At 38.3% G+C, this 24,438-nt stretch overlaps 1 protein-coding gene across 8 annotated transcripts in view; it reads left to right on the top strand.

The window, feature by feature from the left end:
- LOC5563772 (nucleoporin nup124) overlaps positions 1-20,635 on the top strand; it is a 93,382-nt gene extending 72,747 nt beyond the window's left edge. For 2 of the 8 annotated variants that reach the window (XR_002500789.1, XR_002500787.1), the window contains 8 exons: positions 3,612-3,710; positions 3,776-4,078; positions 4,177-6,045; positions 6,138-6,236; positions 10,515-10,613; positions 10,830-11,547; positions 18,736-18,992; positions 20,264-20,635. Coding sequence is in view for 2 of the 8 variants with exons in the window: in XM_021846343.1 (XP_021702035.1) it covers positions 3,612-3,710; positions 3,776-4,078; positions 4,177-6,045; positions 6,138-6,236; positions 10,515-10,613; positions 18,736-18,992; positions 19,964-20,080 (2,843 nt within the window). In the remaining 6 variants the exon portion in view is untranslated. Of the gene's footprint in view, positions 1-3,611; positions 3,711-3,775; positions 4,079-4,176; positions 6,046-6,137; positions 6,237-10,514; positions 10,614-10,829; positions 11,548-18,735; positions 18,993-19,963; positions 20,123-20,263 lie in introns of those variants that run through there. The other 6 variants (XR_002500788.1, XR_002500790.1, XR_002500791.1 and 3 more) reach the window with 6 other exon arrangements.
- The last annotated feature ends 3,803 nt before the right edge of the window (positions 20,636-24,438 follow it).

Here is a 24,438-nt window from a genome sequence, read left to right as displayed (position 1 = left end):
GAATGATTCAACAAAAAATTCTTCCACTCTCTACTCTAGATATTCTATCAGAAAGGTATTTCCTCAGAGGATTTAACAAATCATTTCTGAAGATACCATCAGGTGGGAGCCCTAAAATAGCACCAAGAAGAATTTTTGGAAAAATTTCTCCGAAAATCCATGAAGCGACTTCTCGAGAAATCCTTGGAGGAATCATCAAAGAAATCGCTGGAGAAATTCCTAGAGAATTCCCTGCAGAAATTTCAAAATATTTCTCTGAAAGAGCTTTTGAAAGAGCTTTCTTGGTGGCTTCCCAGGTAACCAAAAGCACTAATAATAAGGCCTTAATCAGCATCACAGATGCATACATGCTTTATAATAGCACTACAAATGCTTACAAGCCCAATAACAGCACTTATACTGCATAGAAACCCTATTACTGCATCATTAATGCTTCTAAGCCTGAAGCATACAGGCATTAAATAAGCACTATATTGGCTCTATATTCGCATATAAGGCATGTTTAAATGTTCTCCAGTGTTTTGACAAATATACCACGTGCTTTGTATTTGCATATAGTGGTAAGAGGGAGTCAAAAATGAATCTTCTCACTACTAAAATCGCAGGTTTTATGACGGGATGAAGTGATGGTTTAAATTGGTCACTTTTCTTCCCAATAATATTCATCTTATGTGGCCGAAGGAGCAAAGGAGCAGGACTTCAACAACTCAACAATACGAGTGTCGCAGGTTCGAGACGCAAAATGAGGAATTTTCTTCATCATGAAACCAGGATCAAAATGTGGCAATGGTAAACCCTCAAAAGGATAAAAATCACCAAAATGAATAAGTCTGATACAGAGAAGTACTTTCTGAATCATTTTAATAAATTTTTGCATACTATTCCATTCATTAATTTATTTACCTCGTGTACCAGCTGCTTGGCCGCATACGCAAAAGCTCTCTGGCTGCGTACGCGAAAGCACAAGCCCTGAAAAGTTGGCGAAAACAACTGACTATTCTCACGTGGTCTTATATTAGCATTAGTGGTGCAGAGAGGCACGGTTATATCTTGGCATTATAGTGGCACGCTATTTCGCCTTTTCCGGCATTATAACAGCATTATATGCGAATATAAAACTAACAGGCATCAAATGATTACCCTATATGCGCATATAATACTGTTACCGTGCCGCATTGTCGTGCTTAATGGTTACTTGGGTTCCGTGCAGAAATTCGTGCAAGTAATACTGCAAGATATTCCTAGAAGAATTGATGATCAAACTCCTTTAGGAATCCTCGGAGGAATTTCTGTTAGAATCTTGAAGTAATTCCTGAAGAAAATCCAAGAGGAATGCCTTGTAGGGTCCCTGCAGGGATATGTGGAGGAATCTTTGGAGGAAATACTGGAAGAATTTCAGGAAAAACTTGTTAAGAGAGAATCCTTTTTGCACTTCCTGCAGTAATCCCTCAAAAAACTGCCAGTAGAATTTCTAAAGGAAATTCTTCCCTAGATTCCGAGGAGGAAGTTTTGGTGAATTCCCTTGCAGAATTTCTTGTGGATTTTTCTTGGTGGTGACTTTTTGAAGAAATCCCTAGAGAAGCATCTGGATGATTTCATTGTGTAAATTCTGGAGAAATTCTTGGTGAAGACCGTGAAACTAACTCATCGGGAATTTTTTTAAGAAATTGTTATAGGAATTGCTGGAGGAATTTTTGGAAGTAGCCTGAGAGTAAGTCCTGAAGAAATCCCTCAAGGATTTTTTTATTGATCTTTTAAGGAATCAGTGGAGAAAATACTGAATAATTTGTAAAAAAAACCTTTCAAGGAATCTCTGGGACATTTTTCAAAAAATACATGGAAAAACATGTCTATTTTTTCAGCATTGAATCGACCAAAATTTAAAACAAAACCAGGTTTAAAACCTTAATATCTTAATATTTAAGGAGCACTTGCAAAATGTTGCCGGAAAAAATTGGAAACTATTAAAAATCAATAAAACAGTCATTCGAGCCAAGTTTGGGGTCTTTAGGTTTTAGTAAGTTTAGCAAAAGTTTGAGCTAGATAGAGCTCACTTGAAACATGAAAGTGCTGTGAAAACTTATACTTTTTACGTACGCCTTAATTTTTGCATTCAAACTTCTCATAGTATGTTAAATTAAATGTCATAAAGCAGGCTTAGTGTAAACTCCTCTGCGATGCAAAGATGAGGCGATTTTGCCGTTTTTCTGAGGAGAAAAAACTGAACTCAAAATTTTTAACACAGATCCTCAAGCGATTTGAGTGAGAGTGCAAAAAAAATGCGAGGATTTTTATCGGGTACCGTAAATTCGGGTGTAATTGATCAGTAGGGTGAAATTGATCATCGTGTCACGCGATTTTATTTCTTACTAAAAGTGTTAATTGTTAATTGCAACCTATAGTAAATGAACTTTTTTTGTCTTAAATAATGTCTAATTGTGTATAGTAAAGTTTTTTGTACCACAGAATGTTTATTTCTATGAAAATAATGTAAAATTCTAGAATCAAGTTTGGTGTGAAATTGATAATCATCTATAAACTTCTAGTTCTAAACAAGGATTTGGACATGGAGTAAAACTGAAAGTTTGTGAGGATGCTAAAAATATATCTCCAAAACTGATTTTACCATCGGAACTCTTACCAATTTGCTCGTTTTGTTGAAAACTTCAATTTTTTGCTACAGAGTAGGGAAATTCTTTGGAAATTGCCTACATTTAGGCGTTTTTCGCGGTATTCTTCAAATTTAATTATTGAATATTTTCATAAATATTGTCTCGTTAAGAATTTGGCAAGCATATTTGGATTCAGGAGGCCCAAATTAAGTATGTAAAGTTGATTTCGAAACTAACAATAATAACATTGACAAGTGATCAATTTCACCCCGAAATGGGATTCCCCGATTTTTAATTTTAGAGCAGATTTTTGGCACTAACATCACATTTGTTAAAAAATTTCGGTACATGAGCCAATGAGGTACACCGTCGTACTTGTTTTCCTGTATTTAGTTCTATGGTATTGATAACATTTTAAAAAGCATACCAAGAAAACAGTGAAAAATGATCAATTTCACCCGAAATTACGGTACTTTCTCTCTTTTGTTGCGATGCTCACCTTTACTCACGTTTCAAAGAGGAGTTGTGATGGCACTCTTTTTTGATGGAATTGTACTTTTTTGTCTTTTGTGCTGCATCTTTCTCGACCATTTTTCGTTGTAGTGCGCTCTCTGCTTAGTATTTCTTCGTTAGCTCGAAAAGAGGCAAAGGCAGCAAGCTGCTCTAGAGTATATCACCGAACTCTGATGATTTTGAGGAACATTATCAAGCCTCAAGGGTTCCGCTTTATAAAATAACGCCAAAAATCGTGGTAGCCGTAATTAAATAACCTAATTTATGTGAGTTCTTGGTCTTAATGTAATCATTTGGCTTTACTTTCACTGTATGACATTTGTTTTCCATGTTTGCCTATTCTAGCTTAAATACATAGCTTAATTGTATAGCTTCTAAATGTACTTTGTCACGTTCATAAAATCAACAAATATCATTTGTAGAATGTAGTTTTAAAGTAGTCATAACGAAAAACAAAATCTCAGTTTAAAATCGATTCACTTTTAGCGCCCTGTGATTACAAACCCGAAAAAGTAGTATTAGATAGCACCCCAAAGTTTTCATTTGGAATCAGGCCGGAAGTAAAAATTCGTAGCGAAACTCCAGGTAGGGCATATCAGTTAGATTAGTTTCAAATCTCGATCACTGTACTAACATACCGATAATTCCAGCTCCCGGTACATACTCTCCAGAAAAAGTATTACATGACAAATCACCAAAGTACAGCTTTGGCCTTAAAGTTATTCCCGAAAGGCACGAAGAAACCCCTGCACCCGGAGCGTACCAACCGGAAAAGGCCAGTCTTGCATTAGATAGGAAACCTGCTTTTACATTTGGCATGAAAACAATCATTGAAAAACCTAACAATACCCCAGCTCCTGGAGCCTACGAACCGGAGAAGGCCAAACTCGATAACACCCCTGCCTACAGTTTTGGCATCCGGCCTAACCTGGACAAACCAAACACTAATCCCGGTGAGTTCAATCACCCATCTTCATAGCCCATTATCACACATACACTGTAGAAAACCATCCAACGACATTAAATACCGTTGTTTCACCTCCATCCGCAGCACCGTGTCAGTACGAGCCCGAGAAGGCCAAGAAACTCGATCACTCACCTGCATACCCATTCGGCATGCGTATCAATCACGATAAGCCTAGCAATACGCCTGCCCCCACGGCTTACGCAGTAGAGAAAGTAAACCTAGATCATCACCCCGCTTACAGTTTCGGACAGCGAACGAAAACCGACAAACCGAACACCAATCCAGCCCCGGGAGCGTACGCGCCGGAAAAGGCCAACCTGGACGGGGCACCGAAGTACAGCTTCGGCATTCGACCGACAATCGACAAGGTGGACTCTGTCCCAGCTCCTGGGGCGTATTCTCCCGAAAAGGCCAAACTAGATAGCACTCCAGCGTATAGTTTCGGAGCGCGAACCAATCTCGAGAAACCAAGTGCCATTCCCGGACCGGGAGCGTACGATGCCGATAAGGTGTTGGACAAGAACTCGCCGGCTTACAGCTTCGGAGCGAGAACCAACGTGGACAAGAAAAGCGACATTCCTGGTCCGGGAGCATACGATACAGATAAGGTAGTAGATAAAACGCCAGCTTACAGTTTCGGATTAAGAACAAATGTTGAAAAACCAAGCGTTGTCCCAGGGCCTGGAGCCTATGATGCGGATAAAGTAGTGGACAAAAGTACGCCGGCGTACAGTTTCGGTCTTAGGACAAATGTTGGAAAGCACGACAATATTCCCGGCCCCGGTGCTTATGATTCCGATAAAGTAGATAAAATAACTCCAGCTTATAGCTTTGGAGTTAAGACCAACCTTGATAAGCCCAATAATGTTCCTGGGCCAGGAGCTTACGATTCTGACAAAGTGGATAAGGGAACACCAGCGTATAGTTTCGGAGTCAAAACGAATAATCAAAAGCCAAACAACGTTCCTGGTCCGGGTGCGTATGACTCGGATAAGGTCGTCGATAAAGGCACTGCATATAGCTTCGGAATCAGGTCTAATGTATCAAAGCCTAACACGGTTCCAGGACCGGGGGCATACGATGCGGGCAAGGTCATTGACAAAGGCACTCCGGCGTACAGTTTCGGAGTCAAGCCGAATCTCGACAAACCAAATACCCTTCCAGGGCCAGGCGCGTATGATGCGGATAAACTATTAGACAAAAGTACCCCAGCTTACAGTTTCGGTGTTAAGACCAATGTGGAGAAGCCTAATATTGTACCCGGTCCAGGTGCTTACGATGCAGACAAGGTCATAGATAAGTCAACCCCGGCTTACAGTTTCGGTCTTAAGACAAACGTGGAAAAGAAAGATACCATTCCAGGCCCAGGCACCTACAACAACGAAAAAGTTGTAGATAAGGTAACCCCGGCCTATAGTTTCGGTGTGAAAACTAACACAACCAAGGTCAACAACACACCAGCCCCAGGATCTTACTCACCGGAAAAATGTAAACTCGATAACACCCCTCAGTACAGCTTCGGCGTAAAAACCAATGTGGAAAAGAAGGACACAATCCCAGGTCCGGGAGCGTACAAACCCGAATCAGTCAATCCAGACACAACCCCGGCCTACACCTTCGGAGTTCGTCCCAACATCGATAAGGTCGATGCCACTCCCGCTCCCGGCAGCTATTCCCCCGAGAAGCATAAGATCCATAATCCGGCGTTCACGTTTGGAGTTAGGCCCAACATTGACAAAATCCAGCCAACTCCGGCACCCGGAGCGTACAACACGGAAACGGTAAAACTGGACAGCACCCCGGCGTACACGTTCGGAGTGAGGCCCAATTTGGACAAAATCCAGATGACCCCAGCTCCCGGGGCCTACGAGGTCGAAAAGGTTAAACTCGATCATGCACCCGCCTATCACTTCGGTATCAAGGTGAACCGCGAGAAAGTGAACGATGTGCCAGGTAAATTGAAAGTTTAATTGCGATCATAGCACTAGTTTCATAGTTGGGATGCTTAATATGATGATATACTGACTGGTTGCTTTCCATTTTAGCTCCTGGAGCGTACAACCCCGACAAGCTGAAACTGGAGCATGCTCCTGCGTACTCCTTCGGAATTAAGCACAAAGGTGAAAAGCTGAAAGATACTCCAGGTATGAACTACTTTAAATATGTATTAAAATATATAAAGCTGATATTTATGTTCTAAATGGTTCCAAAATATTGCATAAGGTTAGTTTTTAATAATTTTAACGAATACTATTGGAACAAACCCTTTTAAAAGTTAGTTTGACAAGTTGACGGTTTTGATGCTCATGCAAATCACTTCGCAAGACTCGCTAGACAAAACTAACACTCGTAAGCTCAGAGAATGTGAAGATTATGCACCATCAGCGTTGCGGACTCCTGTAGTACCTTTTTGGTAGAATCATTGGACTTCTTTGATGATAAGCCCGTTGAACGTAATCCCAGCTATGATGCACACGTTCTCATTAGAAACCGTTCAGTATGCACTTGCTACTCTTAAGGCTAAGTAGCCCGTCATTCGTTTTGGCAACAATGATGACTCTTCAGCTTGCATTTCAAAGTGATAAAACTCAGGCTTTATAGTTTATATTGAGTTGAAAAAGTATCACTGTACGCGCTAACATGCTTAAAGTGTGCTGACACTTTTTCAGCTGTGTCAGTGCAAAACCAACTGATTTTCTTTGAATCGAAATCGTGAGATAAATTAGCAACAATCATCAACGACACGTACAAATTTCAATGACGGCCTACTTCGCCTTAAGCACGTGATCCTATACGTGCTTTCCAACCGCCTTAGATTTCTGCTCGTTCTAAGCGCCCAAGACCAGATTGGTTCTCCATACCTTAGTACAGATAGCGCCGCGCTTGCCAGGAGCTTGCGGTTGCTAGCAATTACAACAGAACTGTTAGAGATCATCCTCAAAATAGCCGCTATAACCGTAGATGTCCTTTTACAGGCATATTCAACGTGGCTAAAGAAGCTAAGCCGATCGATCATTACCCCAAGATGCCTAAGGCATCGCTTGGACTCTATGGTGCAATCACCTACTGAGATAAGCGCCCGTTGCTAGGACTTGCGATTGTTGACCACCACCACCTCAATCTTGTTGACCACCACCACCTCAATCTGACGGGCCATTCCTAGTTTCCTAGACCACTTCCATTTCTCAACTATGGAGATAGAGTGCGCTGCTTCATCCATCTATTCACTTTAGATCACTAGGGTGATGTCGTCTTTGAAGCCAACAATCCCAACACCCGTCGGAAGGTGCAGCCTCAATACGTCATCGTACATCGCATTCAATAACATCGGGCCCAGGATTGAACCTTGAGGTACTCCCGCGGTAATTTGAACGCTATTATGCCCCTCCTCTGTGTCGTACAGTAGAATCCCATCATCAAAATAGCTTTCTAGAAGCTTGCACAACTACACCGGTACCTTGAGGCGGTGAAGCACGTGTGCTATTGCTTCCCAGCTTGCACTGTTAAACGCATTCTCCACATCGAGTGTGACAACCGCGCATTAAAGAATGCCGCTCTTTTTATGCTCGATTGCCACCTCAGCTATATGAATGACCGACTGGATAGCGTCCAGAGTAGATTTCCTGAATCCAAACTGCTTGTTCGACAGACCGTCCGCACCTTCAGTATACGGTACTAGCCTTTTGAGGATCAACCTCTCCAATAATTTGCCCGTCGTATCTAGTGTACAGATAGGTCTATTCGCCGACAGGTCACCTGGTGGTTTCCCGCCTTTGGTAGTAGCACCAATTTCTGTCGCTTCCATTCATCCGGGAAATTTCCTTGATCTATGCAACGTTACATCGCGGTTCTGAACATGTTAGGATCCTCCATCTGCCGCATTCGGCGCTGGAGGTCATGGGCTTGTGGGGTGATGTGGGAAGAGTATATCGATTACCGATCCCAGCAGCTCGGGCGACTTCGATTGCACTGGGCTCGTCATTTGGAGCATCTATATCGAAATCTTCATCGTCATTTTTAGTTATATTTACTTGATCTTCTTTCAAAAGTTCTACTGCTTTCACAAAATTGGCGCCGTTATCGGTGGTTACTGAGTAAACTTGATCTAATCCGATTTCATAATCAGAAACTTTGATGTCCACCATGCCGAGCGTCCTTACCGTTATTTTCAAATCCTTCAAATATTGTACATTGACACCCAAAATGCTCCATCCTTTTCTTGTTGCTGAGTCCAACTTCAAACAAACAAATCTGTTTTTCAAATCTTCAGTTATGCGTTTCTTGAATTGGTCAGCTGTGTACTTAACCTTAGACGGTATGTTGTTGCGATTGAGTTTTACCTTGAGAGCATCTTGAATTTTTGTCAGAATTTCACAAATAGCTCTAGAAACCATTTCGGATGCATATCTTTTAAGTGACGCTTCAAATTACTTTTTTTCGTGGACAAAAGATGTTTTTGGCATAGCTTGCATTTCGCCGGAGGGGTTTCAATATCTGTGAATTGACTTGCTATAATAGCAGCAGATTCCTTGGCAGGTAGTTTTCGTTTCGATGATGTTAGTTTAGTTTTCGAATACTAAAACATGAATTTAGTTATGTAAAGTAACATTGTAGAGCAATGAAACAAAGATACATACCATTATTGAGAAACGTGTGAAATTCAACCAAAAGCCGGAATAATAATTTTCACTTAACAACTGATCAATCAAATTACGCCACGAAAATGAACTTTGTTCGTTGAGCGAGAAATCAAAGCCTGCTTAAGGTGATTATAAAACGAAGCCAAACTTCGAATTTTCAAGTGCACAAGCTCAATCTGACAACAGTTTGCGTTGAAAACCAATCAAATTGCTTGCTTCCTGGTGGTGACCAATGGGATAGATTTCCAACACAGAGCGCTGTTTTGTTCTCAAGTCTTGTGCTCTTGTATATTCGAGGTGTTGCCTCGTTCTATAATCACCTTAAAGTTCAATTTTCTGAACAGAACGCGCGTTCTGTTCAAGAGCTCGCCAAGTTCAGTTCATTTTTTTGGAACGCAAATTGAACGCGTTCAAATGCATCACTGGCTGTAGCCTTAGATGCAGAAGGCTTCATTGCTTTCAAGCACACGGACGCGCTGTACATTGTGAGACCTTTTTTGGTGCGCCTCATTTTTCTGGAGATGTGTCTCACTGCGGTCTCATGTGCTGTTTAAAATTCAGCGCAATAATTAAAGTGATTACTAAAGTTTTCAACGTGAATTGAAATTGTAACTCTTGGATCGCGAGTCTTCGACCATATGATGTAGGCCATCTAGACACCTGCATAATGAGGCGAAAATAGTTGTAGAGGCTTTTCGTAAGCAGTTGTTTCACAACTTGGATACCGATGATGAGCCGTAGCGCTAAGCAGCGCATGAGACGAGTTTCCCCGAGAGCACATCACCTAGCGCGCGCTTTTAGAATTTTCGTGAGCCTCCGGCTAGCGAAGCACACTAGGATTCCGATGAGCTGAGAGACAGTTTGTAGGAGGCTCGTCAGTACATTTATGTGCTCCTGAGAATTATGTAACTCTAGTTGACAGGAGTTACATAATTCTCAGAAGCACACTGCCTCAACTATCACATGACAAATATTCAGCGTGCTGACTCATTTGTGTGTGAAAGTTATGATTCCGATTATGGAACTTCGTATCATCTGTCCAGTTACTTGGTAAACATTTAATAAGTGAAACTGATTTTAGAAGCCTTAATCTTCTGGACATTCTGTTATTCTCAACCCACTGTGGTAATGAGGTATAGGCTCTCTTTGCGCTCATGCGTTTTACAGTGTCCATTTTTGGGCGCTGGATCTGTTTGAACCTATTTGTGGTGGGAATCTACATGCTCTGGGGCCCAGATAGCCGTAGCGGTAAACGCGCAGCTATTCAGCAAGGCCAAGCTGAGGGTCGTGGGTTCGAATCCCACAGATCGAGGATCTTTTTATGAAGGAAATTTTCTCGACTTCACAGGGTATAGATTATCATCGTACCTGCCACACGATATACACATGCAAAAAAGGTCAATTGGTACAGAAAGCTTCTCAGTTAATAACTGTGTAAGTGCCCATAAGAACAAGTTGGGACGTAACGCCAGGAAGAAGAAGAAGAAGCTACATGCTCTTTTATGCGATTTTCCTTTTTCAAGGGAGCTCACCCCTATTTCACTCCAACTCGTAAATGACCAAAGTGGGACCGTAAAAACGGGCCTAACATTAAAAGAGCATTAATATTAATGAACCTTGTTAATTAGTTTTAACTATAATCGATTTGAAATTACACCCCAAAAAAAACAATGAAGGTGCAAAAGCTAGACTTCTGATGCATTTTTTTTTTTACACGAATGAATCTTTGATCCTCCAAAAACTCAAACTAATTATCTTCCATATGGTGCTACTTCATTTCAGCCCCCTCGGCCTACCAACCGGAAAAGTGCAACCTGGACATTGCCCCAGCATTCACGTTCGGCGTGAAGGTAAATTCCGAAAAGTTCACTGATAGCCCAGGTAAACGTTACTTTTTAATTTGCCCGTAATCCGAACCGAACTGCCACTTAGAGCATGTAAAAAAAACTTCAAACTCGTTCTCACCATTTTGTTTTTTTTTTTCGTTTTACGTTTCCTGTTTTCCGTCGAACAAAATTTTATGTTTTGCTCGCAACACACCTCACCTCGCTAAAACGAACAATTCGAAAATGGGAACGATTTCGTACCGCGATTTAGTGGGTTTAGTGGCCACGATGAGCAATGGCATGAACGGCGGCACCACCACCACCACTTCTACCTTAATCACCTCTGCTGCTGCTGCCACACAAGCCACAAAAACCGCTGCAAATGCAGTCCTTGAAAACGGTAACACAACCGTTGCACTGCAGCAAACAAGCAGCAAGAACAGTAGTGTACAGCAACAACAACAGCATCAGAGCACCCACCAATCGGAGCGGGTTTTGAGCAATGGGGGCGCCATCACGACCACCACCACAACCAGCGGCAGCATGAAGATGACCCGCGAAAGGAAAACCGTTTGCGAAGAGCACGTGACGTCGACGACCGGCACCACCACCGGAAACGGAAGCACCAGCGTGGTGACCAGCGAGACCCTGGTCCCGAACTGCATCGCCGGTGTCAAATCGCTGCAGAACGTGCAACACCAGCGAATGGTTTGCACCGGACATTTCCGAGCTTGAGAGCATGTGATAGGTTTTTGATTGTGGTGTTGTTAGAAAGTTGTGCATGTGTTGATTTGTTTTGTAAGAAAGTGTGTTTCTTTTATCAATTTGTTAAATGTTTGATAGCTTCCTAGATGTAGCTTGTCTGAAATGGCTTATTATTTGATCTGTTATTTCTGTTTGCACTGTTTTCCAAGTAGAGTTACAAGTAGTTGTTAGAAAGTAAATTTATTGCTGTTGATTTCGTCGCTAAGCCGTCTCCATAATTGAAGGTAAGTTTCAGATGTATGTTATAGTTAAAGCACGACCACTATCTAGTTCTCAATGAAAGCGTGTATATATCTAGAGTAAATTCTCTATACAATCTAAAAAATTCAAAGAAAGTTACACAAAACATTAGGCGATTAATATAAATGATTGCCTTTATTGTATTTGCTCAAGTTTGGATAGGTTAAAAATGAAAGACATCTATTTTTATGCTAACGTTCGAACTTGCAAATGAAGTTAACAGATTCCACTTTCAACAAGATTTTTGCAAATTTCTTGGAAAACTGAATAAAAGATTGAAAAAATTCGTATATGTGTGGTAAAATTTTCAACTATCATCTGCACTGCCCATACTTGCATAACATTCCCATTTATATAGGAAATCCCATATAATATGGGAGTGCGAGTCTGGGCAGGCTGCAGTGAGCGTAGTCAGGATTTTCGTCAGAGTGGGGCAAGCGAACTTAAAAGTTCATTCACATTTTTTTTTTAAAAAACTTATACACAACTTCTTTTATAATCCACAGCTTGAAATTCTATTGATATTTCTTAAGATATTCTTTTTGACATACTTTCAAGGATTATTTCAGAAATAAATCTAATAACTACTCCAAGAATCAAAAGATAATCCTCAATCATCAAAATCCATACAGAGCTTCATAAAAGAGCTTCTTGCAGGTTTCTTCTATGAGCATAAGTTAAAACTTTCCTCCAGAATTTTATCCAGAGATTTGTACATAAATTTGCCCAAGATTTCCCGAACGATTCTTCACGGAGTTTCTTTAGGAATTTCGTCTAAAATACTTCCGGAATGCTACATAAAGTCTTCCAACGATCTATCCAGGTTTTTTTACGAATATCCCTTGCAATAAATACATTTGAGAATTTTCCGTTGGATTTTGCATATTAGTTTTTGGTAGTGTTCTTAAAGATTTTCATTGAGATTAAAAACTTGAAGGAAGTATTAAATGAAATCCTGAAAAAATCTCCTTTTCCATACCTTCAAGAGTTTCTGTTTTATTTGGAGGAATTCTGTGAAAAAAAATCTTTGAGAGTCGCAGGATTCATTTCTGGAGAAATCAACGCGAATTATTTTCCACCTAGTGTTCCTGAAAAAATCATGCGATAGTTTTTTTTAGGATTTTTTTGGAGGAATTGCAGTTTCAATTTTTGGAGCAATTCTAGGAAAACATATTCTTGGGAAGTTACAAGGTCGATTCCAGGACAAACTTTGGTATAGTACCTGAAGGAACAGGTTTAATTCTTGGTAATCTTGGAAATTTCCAAGTTTTTGAAGATATCTTTAAAATAACTCCAAGGAGAACTTCTGAATTAAAATTTTGGAAAAATCTCTGATGAAATCCCAGAGAAAAACCTGGAGAAATTCTTGCATGAATCTTTATAAATTCTTTAATGTGATTTTTCAAATAATCTGAGACGAATGGCTTGGGAAAATTCTTAAACTCATTCCATTTATCTGAAGAATTCTACAAATATCCTTGGAGAAGCTCAATCAGTGTTGTTGTAGAATTTCTAATGATAATATCTTAAAACTACTAAAAACAAATTAATGGGAAAATCGTAGAAGTAATTCTTTAGGGAATCACTGGTTTTTAGGCAACGCTTGGAAATCCCAGATTTGGTGTAAATTTTAGTTCATTCCAAAAGGAAATTAAATATCTGAAAGAATTTTCAAAAGAATCCTTAGCCTGTGAACCGTTTCACCAGTTCGTTTAACAATTAGTTGAAATTTGACATTTCGGTAGTATTTCCCCTCAAATGGTTAAATTGAACATCGCGGTCGACCCATTTCAGCTTTGACAGTCGAGTAGATATTTTAGAACAAAGTTGACAGAGGGTTAGTTATTCTCAAATTCACGGGAGCAGAAAATAACTTTAGAACTGTCAAGTTTAACCATGCTTCTGAGCAAGGTTATTTCTAACCGGAGGGGAAATAACTATCGAGCTGTCAAATTTTAACTAAAAGTAAAACGAACTGGTGAAACAGCTCACAGCCTTAGAGGAATTCTCAGAGGTTTCTCCGGACAAACTTTTTGATTAGTCACAAGTTGTATTTTATCAAGGATCTCTAGAGAAAATTAAAAAAAAATTGAGTTTTAAAGGGCTTTATGGAGTCATTTAATGCAATATCCCAAGCAAGTTAACAGGATCAGTTTTGAAAAGGATACAGTCGTGTTCAGAATAATAGTAGTGAAAGCCGATTTTCATACAAAATGCTCAGCTTTGGCATGCTGTAACTTTGTTTCCCAATGAGCAATCGGTATGAAATTTTGACAGTGAACTACAAATATACTAAATTTTATAATCAAAATATATGAAATTTTTCACACTACCGCGGTAAACCGGTGAAAAAGTTAAGCACCAGATGAAATCGCTCAAAATAATAGTAGTTTTTTTTCGTAAATTTTAGTTCAGCAACAATTTTGTTGAAAATTTTCATGTTTATACATTTATAGCTTGAGTAGAAGTTGTTCAAAAAATGAGTGAAGAAACTCAAAATACATCAGCGATTGCACCTGGTGCTTAACTTCTTAACCGGTATTGTGAAAATTTTCTTATTTGTGAAAATAAAATTGAGAATATTTGTAGGTCTCTGCCAAAATTTCATACCGATTGCTCATAAGGAAACAAAGTTACAGCACGCCAAAGCTGAGCATTTTGTATGAAAATCGGATTTTACTACTATTTTTCTGAACACAACTGTACCTTGGGAGATGTCTGAAGATATAAGAAGAAAAAACTGGACTTATTATACAAGGGACGAAAAAATATTCTTGAAGCAATTCTCAAAAATATAATTTCTGAAACATAACTGTGGATCAAATCAACTAAAAATGTAGAACAATTCACGGAGGTAGCGTCTTAGACTAATACTTGGAGGAATGTTTTCAAAATTCCCAGTACTATCTTTGCTAGAATTACTAACTCAATTCATAACGCAATACCTTTCATAATGGAAAAAGGTTTGGTTCAGATTCTTTCGATGATTTGTTGAAGGTGTCTAGAATCTAGACTCTAGATGGAAATATTTTGTAGATATTTTATAGAAGTTCTCAGCTAAAATCAGGTATAAACTTCTAGAAAAAAAAAATAGAGACAGAAAAATATCTTAAGATATTGATGAGGTTTCAATGGATAAAATTCAAACTACTCCCAAGAAAGATTTTTGGATTAAATTATAGCAATGGTTATTAAAGAAATTCCTTGATGAATCTGAAGACAAATATATAGTGAAATATAACAGAAGGAATTACAGGCAAATATGTGCCGTTACCTCTCATCACGATTTTTTCGAAGAATTCCTGGATGAACTTCAAGTAAACTCAACAGATGCTTGCCAGAAAAAAAAAAAAACATTTTGAGTTTCATAACAAATTTTTGCTGGATTCCTCACAAGATCTATTGCAGATTGTACATAAAACCTTCGAATGGTTTCTGGTAAGATCTTTTTCAGAAGTCTTAATTTTGGTTGAACTCCATGAACTTTTCAAAAAGATCATCCAGACGTAATTTAACAAAAACATTTTGTTAATTCAATTAAAATATTCGCTTTCGTAGCTAACCAGCAGAATTTTTTTTCTTGTAGGCCAGGGGTTGCGCAACGGGTCTCCCTGACCCCTCTGGATACGCCCATGGTGGGCTTAGATGTTTCTTTACTAACATAATACCGGCGATGGTTTTTGAAGAGTTCTCGTTCAATATTTTAGTTATTCCTCCTGAAAATTGTTAGATGCAGCTGAATTGATTCAATTAAATACGAACAAATCAAACTCGATACTTTTGATTCAATACCAAGAAACATTGTATTCGATACTTTTCAGTGCATTACCGAGTAGGTATCGAACGATTCTACTAGAATCGGATGAATACTTGGCCAACCTAAAAGAAATCGCATTACAAAGAATCCTGTTTTTCCACAAACATATATAAATAAATTAGGGTTAAATGAATTTCAATTTTTGAAATCATTAAACAGTATGATCAAAAGTAAGAAGAGATTAATTAAATCGTTCTCGTTCTAGGTTTTCTCAACAATAGCAAGCCGAATTCTATTAATGGCACTTTTGATTCACTTCGGAGAGTTTTCAAAAGCTACTAAATTCAAACTTGGACACAATATGCGTCGTATAAAAATGCTTCGTATATAGACAATTCAGCCGAATTAAAAGCCAAAGTGAATCATGGAGGTGACCAATTGGTGCTTTATCTTACTCGTATGATTCAAGTAGGTATCGATACATTTGATACGTTATTTAATTTGTACGATATCATTTACAAGTAAAAGTATCGATACCTTAATGGTATCGTTTATTAAAATATTCATGGCAACTTGTAGAGGCGATGTTTGATGCTACCAGTGAAAAATTTCTTGATGAAAACTTGACGGATTTATAGTACTCCGAGCAGTGGTTGAATTGTTCGCATAACGAAGCATCTCACGAGTAAAAACCAATGCGAAGCAAACGCGACAGACACGCGAACAGACTTGATGTGGATTACCGGACAAGGTGTGCTTTATTACGGTTTTGACATACAAGGGAATTGTATTCACATCAAACCGACAGTTTGTAGTCAAACACCCTTAAAAATAAGAATCTCGGTGGAGAATTGGCTTATTTACCAAAAGCGCAATTGATGCTGAGCAGCTCCGAACACGTTCATGAATCACTTTAGGTTCATTTACTCGCGAGCACGACTGAATAAATCAGCACTCTGATAATCGCGAGCACTTTGTTTTGTTTTTGTTCCGGTTTAACAGACATGTTTGTCACTATCCTGGAAACTCTTTTAAAAAATGGCTGACGAGAGTTTTTTGTTTTGGCTTTGACATTATATTTTTAAAAAGTTCCGTCTTGGACTCTTGGAAAGTTTTTTGGTAGACTACTGAAAATATTGTTATAAGGGGTTTCTTCACCACCGCTTAGCCCTCAACCTGGTTTAGCCATATAGGTAAACGTGGTTTACGGTTTAAGCGAAGGTGAAGAAATTGTCCATTAGTGGATTCAATTGACTCCAGGTAATATTAGTAAAACTCTCGTATATTTTATGGTGGAGTGACCATTGGATATGTCTCTCAGGCATAGCTGGTTAATTAGATCTTTGGATGGCTTCCATGAACTTTCATTTCTACAACAAACATTTTAAGGGATTCGAGTGGTGTTTATGAACTACAAAGAGGTCGCAGCTTTAAAAGGCTCGGAACCACTGACTTAAACATTTCTGATCTAATTTTTCATTCGAGTTTTGTTAATCGATTCTAAAAGTGTGACCTTTGAGTGGCCCCCAAATCACTTGTTATGTTCATAACCCGAATTTTTACACAATTTCTTGAACATTATAATGAGCTCTTTTGATGAGTTGGATATTTGAAAACTAATCTCGGTAAACGGATTGTCGAATACTCTCAAATAGATATCTTGGTTATTATTTGCCGAATCTTGGTAAAACTTTTACTAGACTACGGCAAATCGTTTTTCTGGGGTTGATGAAATAGTTTAAGTTTGTAGAAGAGGAAATGTAACGTTTTTTTGCTGAACATTACATGTTTATAATTTTAGTTACTCAAAGGAAAAAATCAAAAATATGTTTAAAAAAATCGAATCTATAAATATTTTTAAGTCTCAAAGATCCGGTCCGAAAAAAAATCTTTTGGAAATATTTTGAATTCTGTAGCTGAGACAGCCTTCACTGCTGAAACCGCGAGAATGGAATTTCGTTAAATTAATTAGAACCGCTACCTACAAAAGTTCAAAATTCATTTGTAGTTCACAAAGTTTAAAACATATTGCCATTCGTCTTCTGTAAAACTATAGATTTTCACTACATCCACAACTTTTTGCTGAGATGTGAATCAATGTGAGTTTTTTTTTTTTAATTTCGAATCACAAAAAATGGGACAAACAGAAAAAAAACTTGGAAACAATTTAGTTTTGAAAAACTAGATTCGAAAGATCAAAGAGATGCAAAGCCATAGTTGATTCCATTAATTTTTGACACTTCCAAAAATCTTATACTTACTCAGTAGTGACCACCACTACAACATCTAGCCGTTCAGGCCCAGGACGTTAGGCAACCATTTGTCGTTTCGATTTTGTTGTTGATACATATGGCTCTCTGTTAATTTTCATCTTCTATTCATTTCTCTCGTCGCTCGCTTGCGATTGTATCCAAGGTATCTAGAAGGGTGGTAGTTCAATATGTGAAATTTTCAACTAATCTATATTAACATCTCACTCTCTTCTACTCTTACTCTCACACCGAGCAGGTAGGAGAGTGCTCTGCTGTTAGTCCAATCTATTTCCATATAGGGTAACTCGGTGTAATACACCCCAACGGGGCAATACGCCCTTCTTTATTTTCACGAGATTGATGCTTCTTTTACACGTAAATAGAACATTCGCGAAAAAATGATGTTGCGCATATATGTTCTTTGAGACGTATAAACAATCAATAGAAATTCTAAAAATATCGAAAATCTGATTTTTGGTTTAAAATTTTGCTTCTGATAAGCAAGCCTCAGGGTGAATGAAACCCATTCTTTACTATTGTACTTATCACAAAAACTTTTACCGGAAGACGAATGCTAATGGACCCGCGTATTACATCTTTTAACCTTAATCCATAGTCCATTGCTCTAGCGGTGGTTCACTTTGCCGTGTTCGTGAGTCGTTTCAGGCTATCTGCCTTCGAAGAGGGTAAGTTTGTCTCAGTCACCATTTGATACTCACGGAGGATGGATGTGCTCCCCAAAGCACGCCTCCGTGCGGCGTCTTCTGATGGCTGGACGGTTTTTTTGTAGAGGGGCTCGAACCCATGACCTTCCACTTATTAAGCGAAAGCATAACCTCAAGGCTACGGACCCCCCCAATCTCAGTTTTTATCCAAATGAGCTCTAATTTTTTGGAGGACACTCAGAATTTAACCTAGAATAAAATAAGCATAAACGATTTATGATCCACCCTAATAAAGCTATTATGGAATTAAAATGCTACATATAATCTGTAGCCTATTAAGCAAGTGTTTCAATAGTACCCGATATATGGACATATAAACTGCTGGATCTCTTATATTTATTGACTATTTATGGTTGTAGCCAACCAGTAATGGCTCACAAACATCCAACATCTTCAATCACATCAACTCCCATCCCCGTATCCTTTTTCCATCCGCAGCCCCGAATGAGTATCACATCCCAGACGTGCTCGGTTCAAGCAAAGAAGGCCCGATCCGATCGGCACCCGCCTACACAATCACGGGCCGCCAGAAACCGCGACTTCCACAGTGTATCACTTTCCCTGGGCCCGGTCATTACGATGCCAAAATCGATCCACTGGTAAAGAAGGCCCCCATGTTCTCGATGGCCACCCGCTTCCGGATGCCAACGGACGAAGCGATGAAACCGGGCCCGGCAGCACACCATCCGGAGAAGGTAATTTTGTGGTTCCTCTTTAGTTTTCAACTCTACACTGAAACCTCCATTTACGTAACTTCTACTTACGTAATATAACATAGCACGCATACACATGAAAGCTTTGTAAATTCGGAACATTGGAGCTTATGCTCAATCAAAGGAACATCTTGAAAGTAACTACATATATGCTTCGTTTTGTATGGAAAACAGCTTCGGTGCATTGTATATGTCTTATCTGTAGCTTAGATAGGGAGACTTACGGCTTCGGCACCATTCGACTATTATCGGCAACCAAATTTCAAACGCCAAATATACAGTATTTTTCTATCAAAACACATCAGTGAAAACATTCAGATGATTCTTTGTTCTGTCCGCTTCCCGCTGGCGAGATTTCCAAGACTAAACAAACGATATTGCCGGAGATGTCATCAATTCAAATGAGCACGCCTCAAAATGCAACTGATTTGGAGCTGCCGAAGAGATTCACCAGCAGTTGTTATGGGAAAGTTGCCGAAGAGATTGAGGCTGCCGACAATAGTCACACTGACAAGAGATGTTCGCAGCGTTGTAAAAACGTTTCCAAAAGCATTTTGACAATTCTGTCGGTGTGAATCGGTAGAGGATTGAGCAACGCATAAATGTAAATAGACAATCACGGAATTTGTCTGCTGATGTCCGAGAAAATGACAAAAGAAGCACGGCATCGGCTTAAGCTGCCGAGAATACGTAAGTTCCCCTACATAATTTTTGTCAAAGAAGACTTAGTCTTGTCGCGCAAGTTTTATTTTTAGTCTACTTGAATCAATTGCGCAAAATTCTATTTCTGTAACTCCGACTCATTGTGTAAATGGAGGTTTCAGTGCAATCCTATGTTCAATTGCCAATCACTTTACTAACCTATCGTTGCTTTCTCCCGAAATTAACGCTTTAATTGCCAACCCACTCACAAATGATCCCCCACCTTTCGGACGATCCGAATCCCCATCCAGGGTTACTACATCCACCGAAGCGTTCCTGCACCGTCCTTTTCCATTCGCCACTCGCAGCACCTAGCGCACAAAACTCCCCGATTGGCAGATGACATTAAAACTACTTACTGGGATTGAATAAATCCGCATTTGAAATTCTCATTTCGTGCCATATTATAATTTATCTCTGTTTTGTATCTCTTTTTTTCCTACGCGTATGTGTATGTTTGTATCGTCTCCCCCTTTGCATGTGTGTTCGACCCCCATGGTGTCACTCATCATTCATTATATCGCACGTTAATTCCTCCGACGAATAACCAGGTGAACCTAGGACACGTGCCGTCGTACAGCTTTGGGATCAAGCATTCGGAGTATCTTGGACAGTTTCCGGAACCGTCACGCTACCGTAATCAACTAATCTTTTGAGTATTCTATCAGTTTTTATTTGGAAAATGTTTCTGCTTCGTATCGTTTCAATTTTGTTTCACCCCTTCATCAAGGTGCTACGCGATATAATTTTATTTTATTTAACAATGCAGAACATGGGTATACAAAATACATCTAGGGAAGAGTGCAAACAGTACGGTATCATTTTCTGGCAAAATGATGCTTAAAGAATCGGTGAGATTTGAGCTTTACGTTTAATAATGGTTTCGTTTTGATTTCAACGAATAAAATTACTTACAATCCATATCGAATATTGCTAATATTATTCAGTGAAAGAAATCCGGCAAGGGCAATGATATACAGTTCCTGTCAAAAGTATGGGATATGTTTTGAATACAGGGTGATTACTATTTCCTGTCAGTAAAATAAGTAATAATAGAAAAAATATGGTTGAATGAATTTTAACTACCAGTGCATATCCAGTTTTGGACATCTATAACATTTGTCTTCACTGTACATAGATAATATATTTATTTTTTAACCTTAATTTCCAGCCACATGCGTTGTTTCAGAAGCATTACAGCTAACACGCACGTTATTGAGAAGCATATATTTTTACCAAAAAAGACACATTTTTTTCGCTAAAATTTTCCATAATCAGCCTTATGCTATTCCCTAGTAAGTCTGGAAGATTTTGGTAACATACTGTTTAAATCAGGCAAATTTTTCAACGGGGTTTAGTCAAAAATACATATCTGTAGAAAACGTGCGTGCTAGGTGCAATGCCTTTTAAACTACACATATGACTAAAAACTAAGGTAAATGAAAAAATATCTAAACTTTACTTTGTCAAAACAAACTTTATAGATGTACAAAACAAGATGTACACTGGAAATTAAAATTCATAAATACATCTTTTATCTACGATCATTTACTTTACTGACAGGAATTGATAATCACCCTGTACATGGTAATTTTCATACTAGATTTTAATCAAATTGTGATCGGTTTTGCGCTCAAAGCGCAGCTTTTCATCAAGATTAAACTGAGAGTCGTGGGTTCGAATCCCGTATCTCCGTACCTGTCACATGATATTAAAATGCAAAAATAATCAATGGAATTTTTATATAACATCCTGTTTCATTGAATAATGCGATAGAGCTAGCGAAAGAGCGAGTTCTTGCTACTACTCTGCAACTACTTTTAACCCCCATACCAGTAGCTTCATTTTTACAGCAAAAAAAAAAATAAATCGTGATAACTTTTTTGTTTTTCAATATTTTTGCACCATTTTTTTTACAAGTTCTCCAAAAAACTCTTCCAATTTAGGAACCTGCGTCGATATTAATCATTGAAGACCAGGTTTTGAAGATTTACCGATGTCCCTAGGGGGCACAACATTCTACATATAAATTTAGGTTAATTTATCAAACAGTAAAATGTGGACTATACAATGCTACGTAATAAGAAGCTTATCTGAAAAAAAAAAATATACGAATCGGTTGAGTATTCTTGGAGACATCTGAAAAATACGATATGATGTTTTCATAATATTTATTTGGCCAGCATGGTATCAGAAAACTAAATGCTCATTACTCATAGATGGCTATACCAAATTGCTTCATGTTTTCACAACATACTCTCGTGGATTTATTGTTCCGAATAGTAAATACCTGAATACATTTTTGTAGTATTAGCATGAGAAATTTATGTGGGTTATGGCTACGTGTCGGTTCCCCAAGAAATTTTGGAATATCTCCGGATGAACAATGATCAATATCGACACAGGTTCTAAAAATAGAATATGTTTTTGATAAATTTTGAAAAAAATGGTGTCAAAATATCAAGGAACAAAAACGTCATCGCGATTTGATTTTTTTTTTCGGTAAAAAAAATGAAGCTACTAGTAGAGGGGCTAATCATGTTTGACGTTCACTTAGTCGACAAATATACTACCGGGGTTTTAACTTTTGAAAACTGGGGATGTTTCTATATGACATTTCAGAAGGGAAACAGAAAACAAAATACACCCAAAATTTCAGGTAAAACCAATGGGTGTGACGAAATCTCAAAACACTGTAAAAAATTGTTTATTGTTCATTAACGAAAACTTTTAAAAATTGAGAAAACTTGTGTTTTCTGGCCGAAACCTAAGTCTTTAGTACCGTAATTCGGGGTGTAGTTGATCAGCGGGGAGAAGTTGATCATTCCTGTACCCACATGTATAGACTGTTATAACAGCTATGACCCGAATTCAATTATCACAATTTCTGAGTTGTGGCATTACCTGATAGCTACTCTTGATTTTCATAAATTCGGTTTGGCATTCAGGGTAATTATTTCATGGAAAAACAGATTTTTTAAGAAATGTTTGATGAACTGTTGAAGGGTTCTTCTCCAAACAATCGATTATTTCCACGACTATACAAAGCTAAAATTTTAATAAACTGTTTCATACATTCCAGATATATTCTGTGTACCCAGTTTTGAATTTGTATTGAGGATACAAATTCTTTTTTTAGAGAAAAAATGATCTTTTTGCAAGAGGGTTGCTAATTTCAAAGAAAATTGCCTACCTTTAGGCGTTTAATGTGGTGTAATCTGTAATCCCCAACTTTTAATTAAAAAATTAACCGATTTATCAATAAGTTGTAAGAATTTTGAGTCTTGATTCAGATTCAGAGACCCCAAATTTTGTGAATAGCATATATCTTTATTTTAGGAAACCTATCGCAGTAATTGATCAACTTCACCCCGGATTCAAAAACACCACTTTTTGATATTTAAAAAATGTTTTCGTTATTATGATAATAATTCGTCAAAATTTCGTTTGTATAATTCGTTAAACATTCAACCAGTACAGGTTTTAAAAATATTTAGATGATAATACATACATCCTGTTAGGAATTATAGCACAGAATCGCTCAAAAGTGATCAACTTGCCCCCAGTTTACGGTACCTAAATTTGTACAGGGCCTTAGGACCCTGTTGGCAAAGATATCGCATTGATATTTGTACGCGTCGTTGATGATTGTTGCTAATTCAACTCACAATTTCAAATCAAAAGAAATCAGTTGGTTTTGCACTCACACAGCTGAAGAAGTATCAGCATACAATATACATGTTAGTGCGTACAGTTATACTTTTTCAAGTCAATATAAACTATCAAGACTGAGTTTTATCACTTTAAAATGCAAGCTTAAAAGTCATCATTGTTGCCAAAACGAATGACAGGCTACTTAGCCTTAATTCAAATGCTTATAACTTTATAAAAAATTGACCCAATTGAATGCATCAGGAAGCAGTCAACAGCAAATTCGGTCTAATTTCAGGAACTTGCTTATATTGGTCACTGGACACCGGAGATGTTCCGGATTTTCCAATGTCATGACCGAATGGCATTTCTTCTGTCGCTTGTATTCTTGTGCGGTGTGAAGTTGTACAGATATTTACAATTTTCCTAGAAACTATAACTAATAGGAAGTTGAATGCCGGTAGACGTATTGAGATTCGTTGAAAATCTTCAGAAATATGACCATTAGCGTGAAACTTGTTTCGGAAAATATGACCAATCATGTAAATATTATTCGGAGTTATATGCAAATGGCATCAATCTTCTAAATAATGCTTCCAGCAGCATATTCAGATTCATTAGATGCACTGACCACTCTTTAGTAGGTTTCAGGTGCCCTGGGGTATGTGGCCAATTAGAAACATATCTAAAACCATATCAATATGGGCATCTAACTTCAATATTTTTAAATATGATGGTTCTAGAAGCATTTTCAGCTCCATTGGCTACCAAGACCACTCTATAGTTGTTTCTAGATGCCCCGAGAAATGTGGCCAATTCAAAACATGTCCGGAATTACATCAATATGGGTATCAAATATCCAGATTTTAGAACGTGATGCCTCCAAATCGGGCACATGCTCCCGGGAGCATTAATACGAAAATCTTGAAGTTTTATACCCATACTGATATGGTTCCAGACATGTTCCTAATTGGTCACTTCCCACAGGGCACCTGGATCCTACTATACAGTGGTCATAGAACAAAGTTGTTCTGTAAATGCATCCAGAAACATCACCTTCAAACATCTTGATGTT

The sequence above is a fragment of the Aedes aegypti genome, chromosome 2 (genome assembly GCF_002204515.2).
Source record: "Aedes aegypti strain LVP_AGWG chromosome 2, AaegL5.0 Primary Assembly, whole genome shotgun sequence".
Classification (NCBI taxonomy): Eukaryota; Metazoa; Arthropoda; class Insecta; order Diptera; family Culicidae; genus Aedes; species Aedes aegypti.
This window is presented reverse-complemented; position numbering and strand designations above follow the sequence as displayed.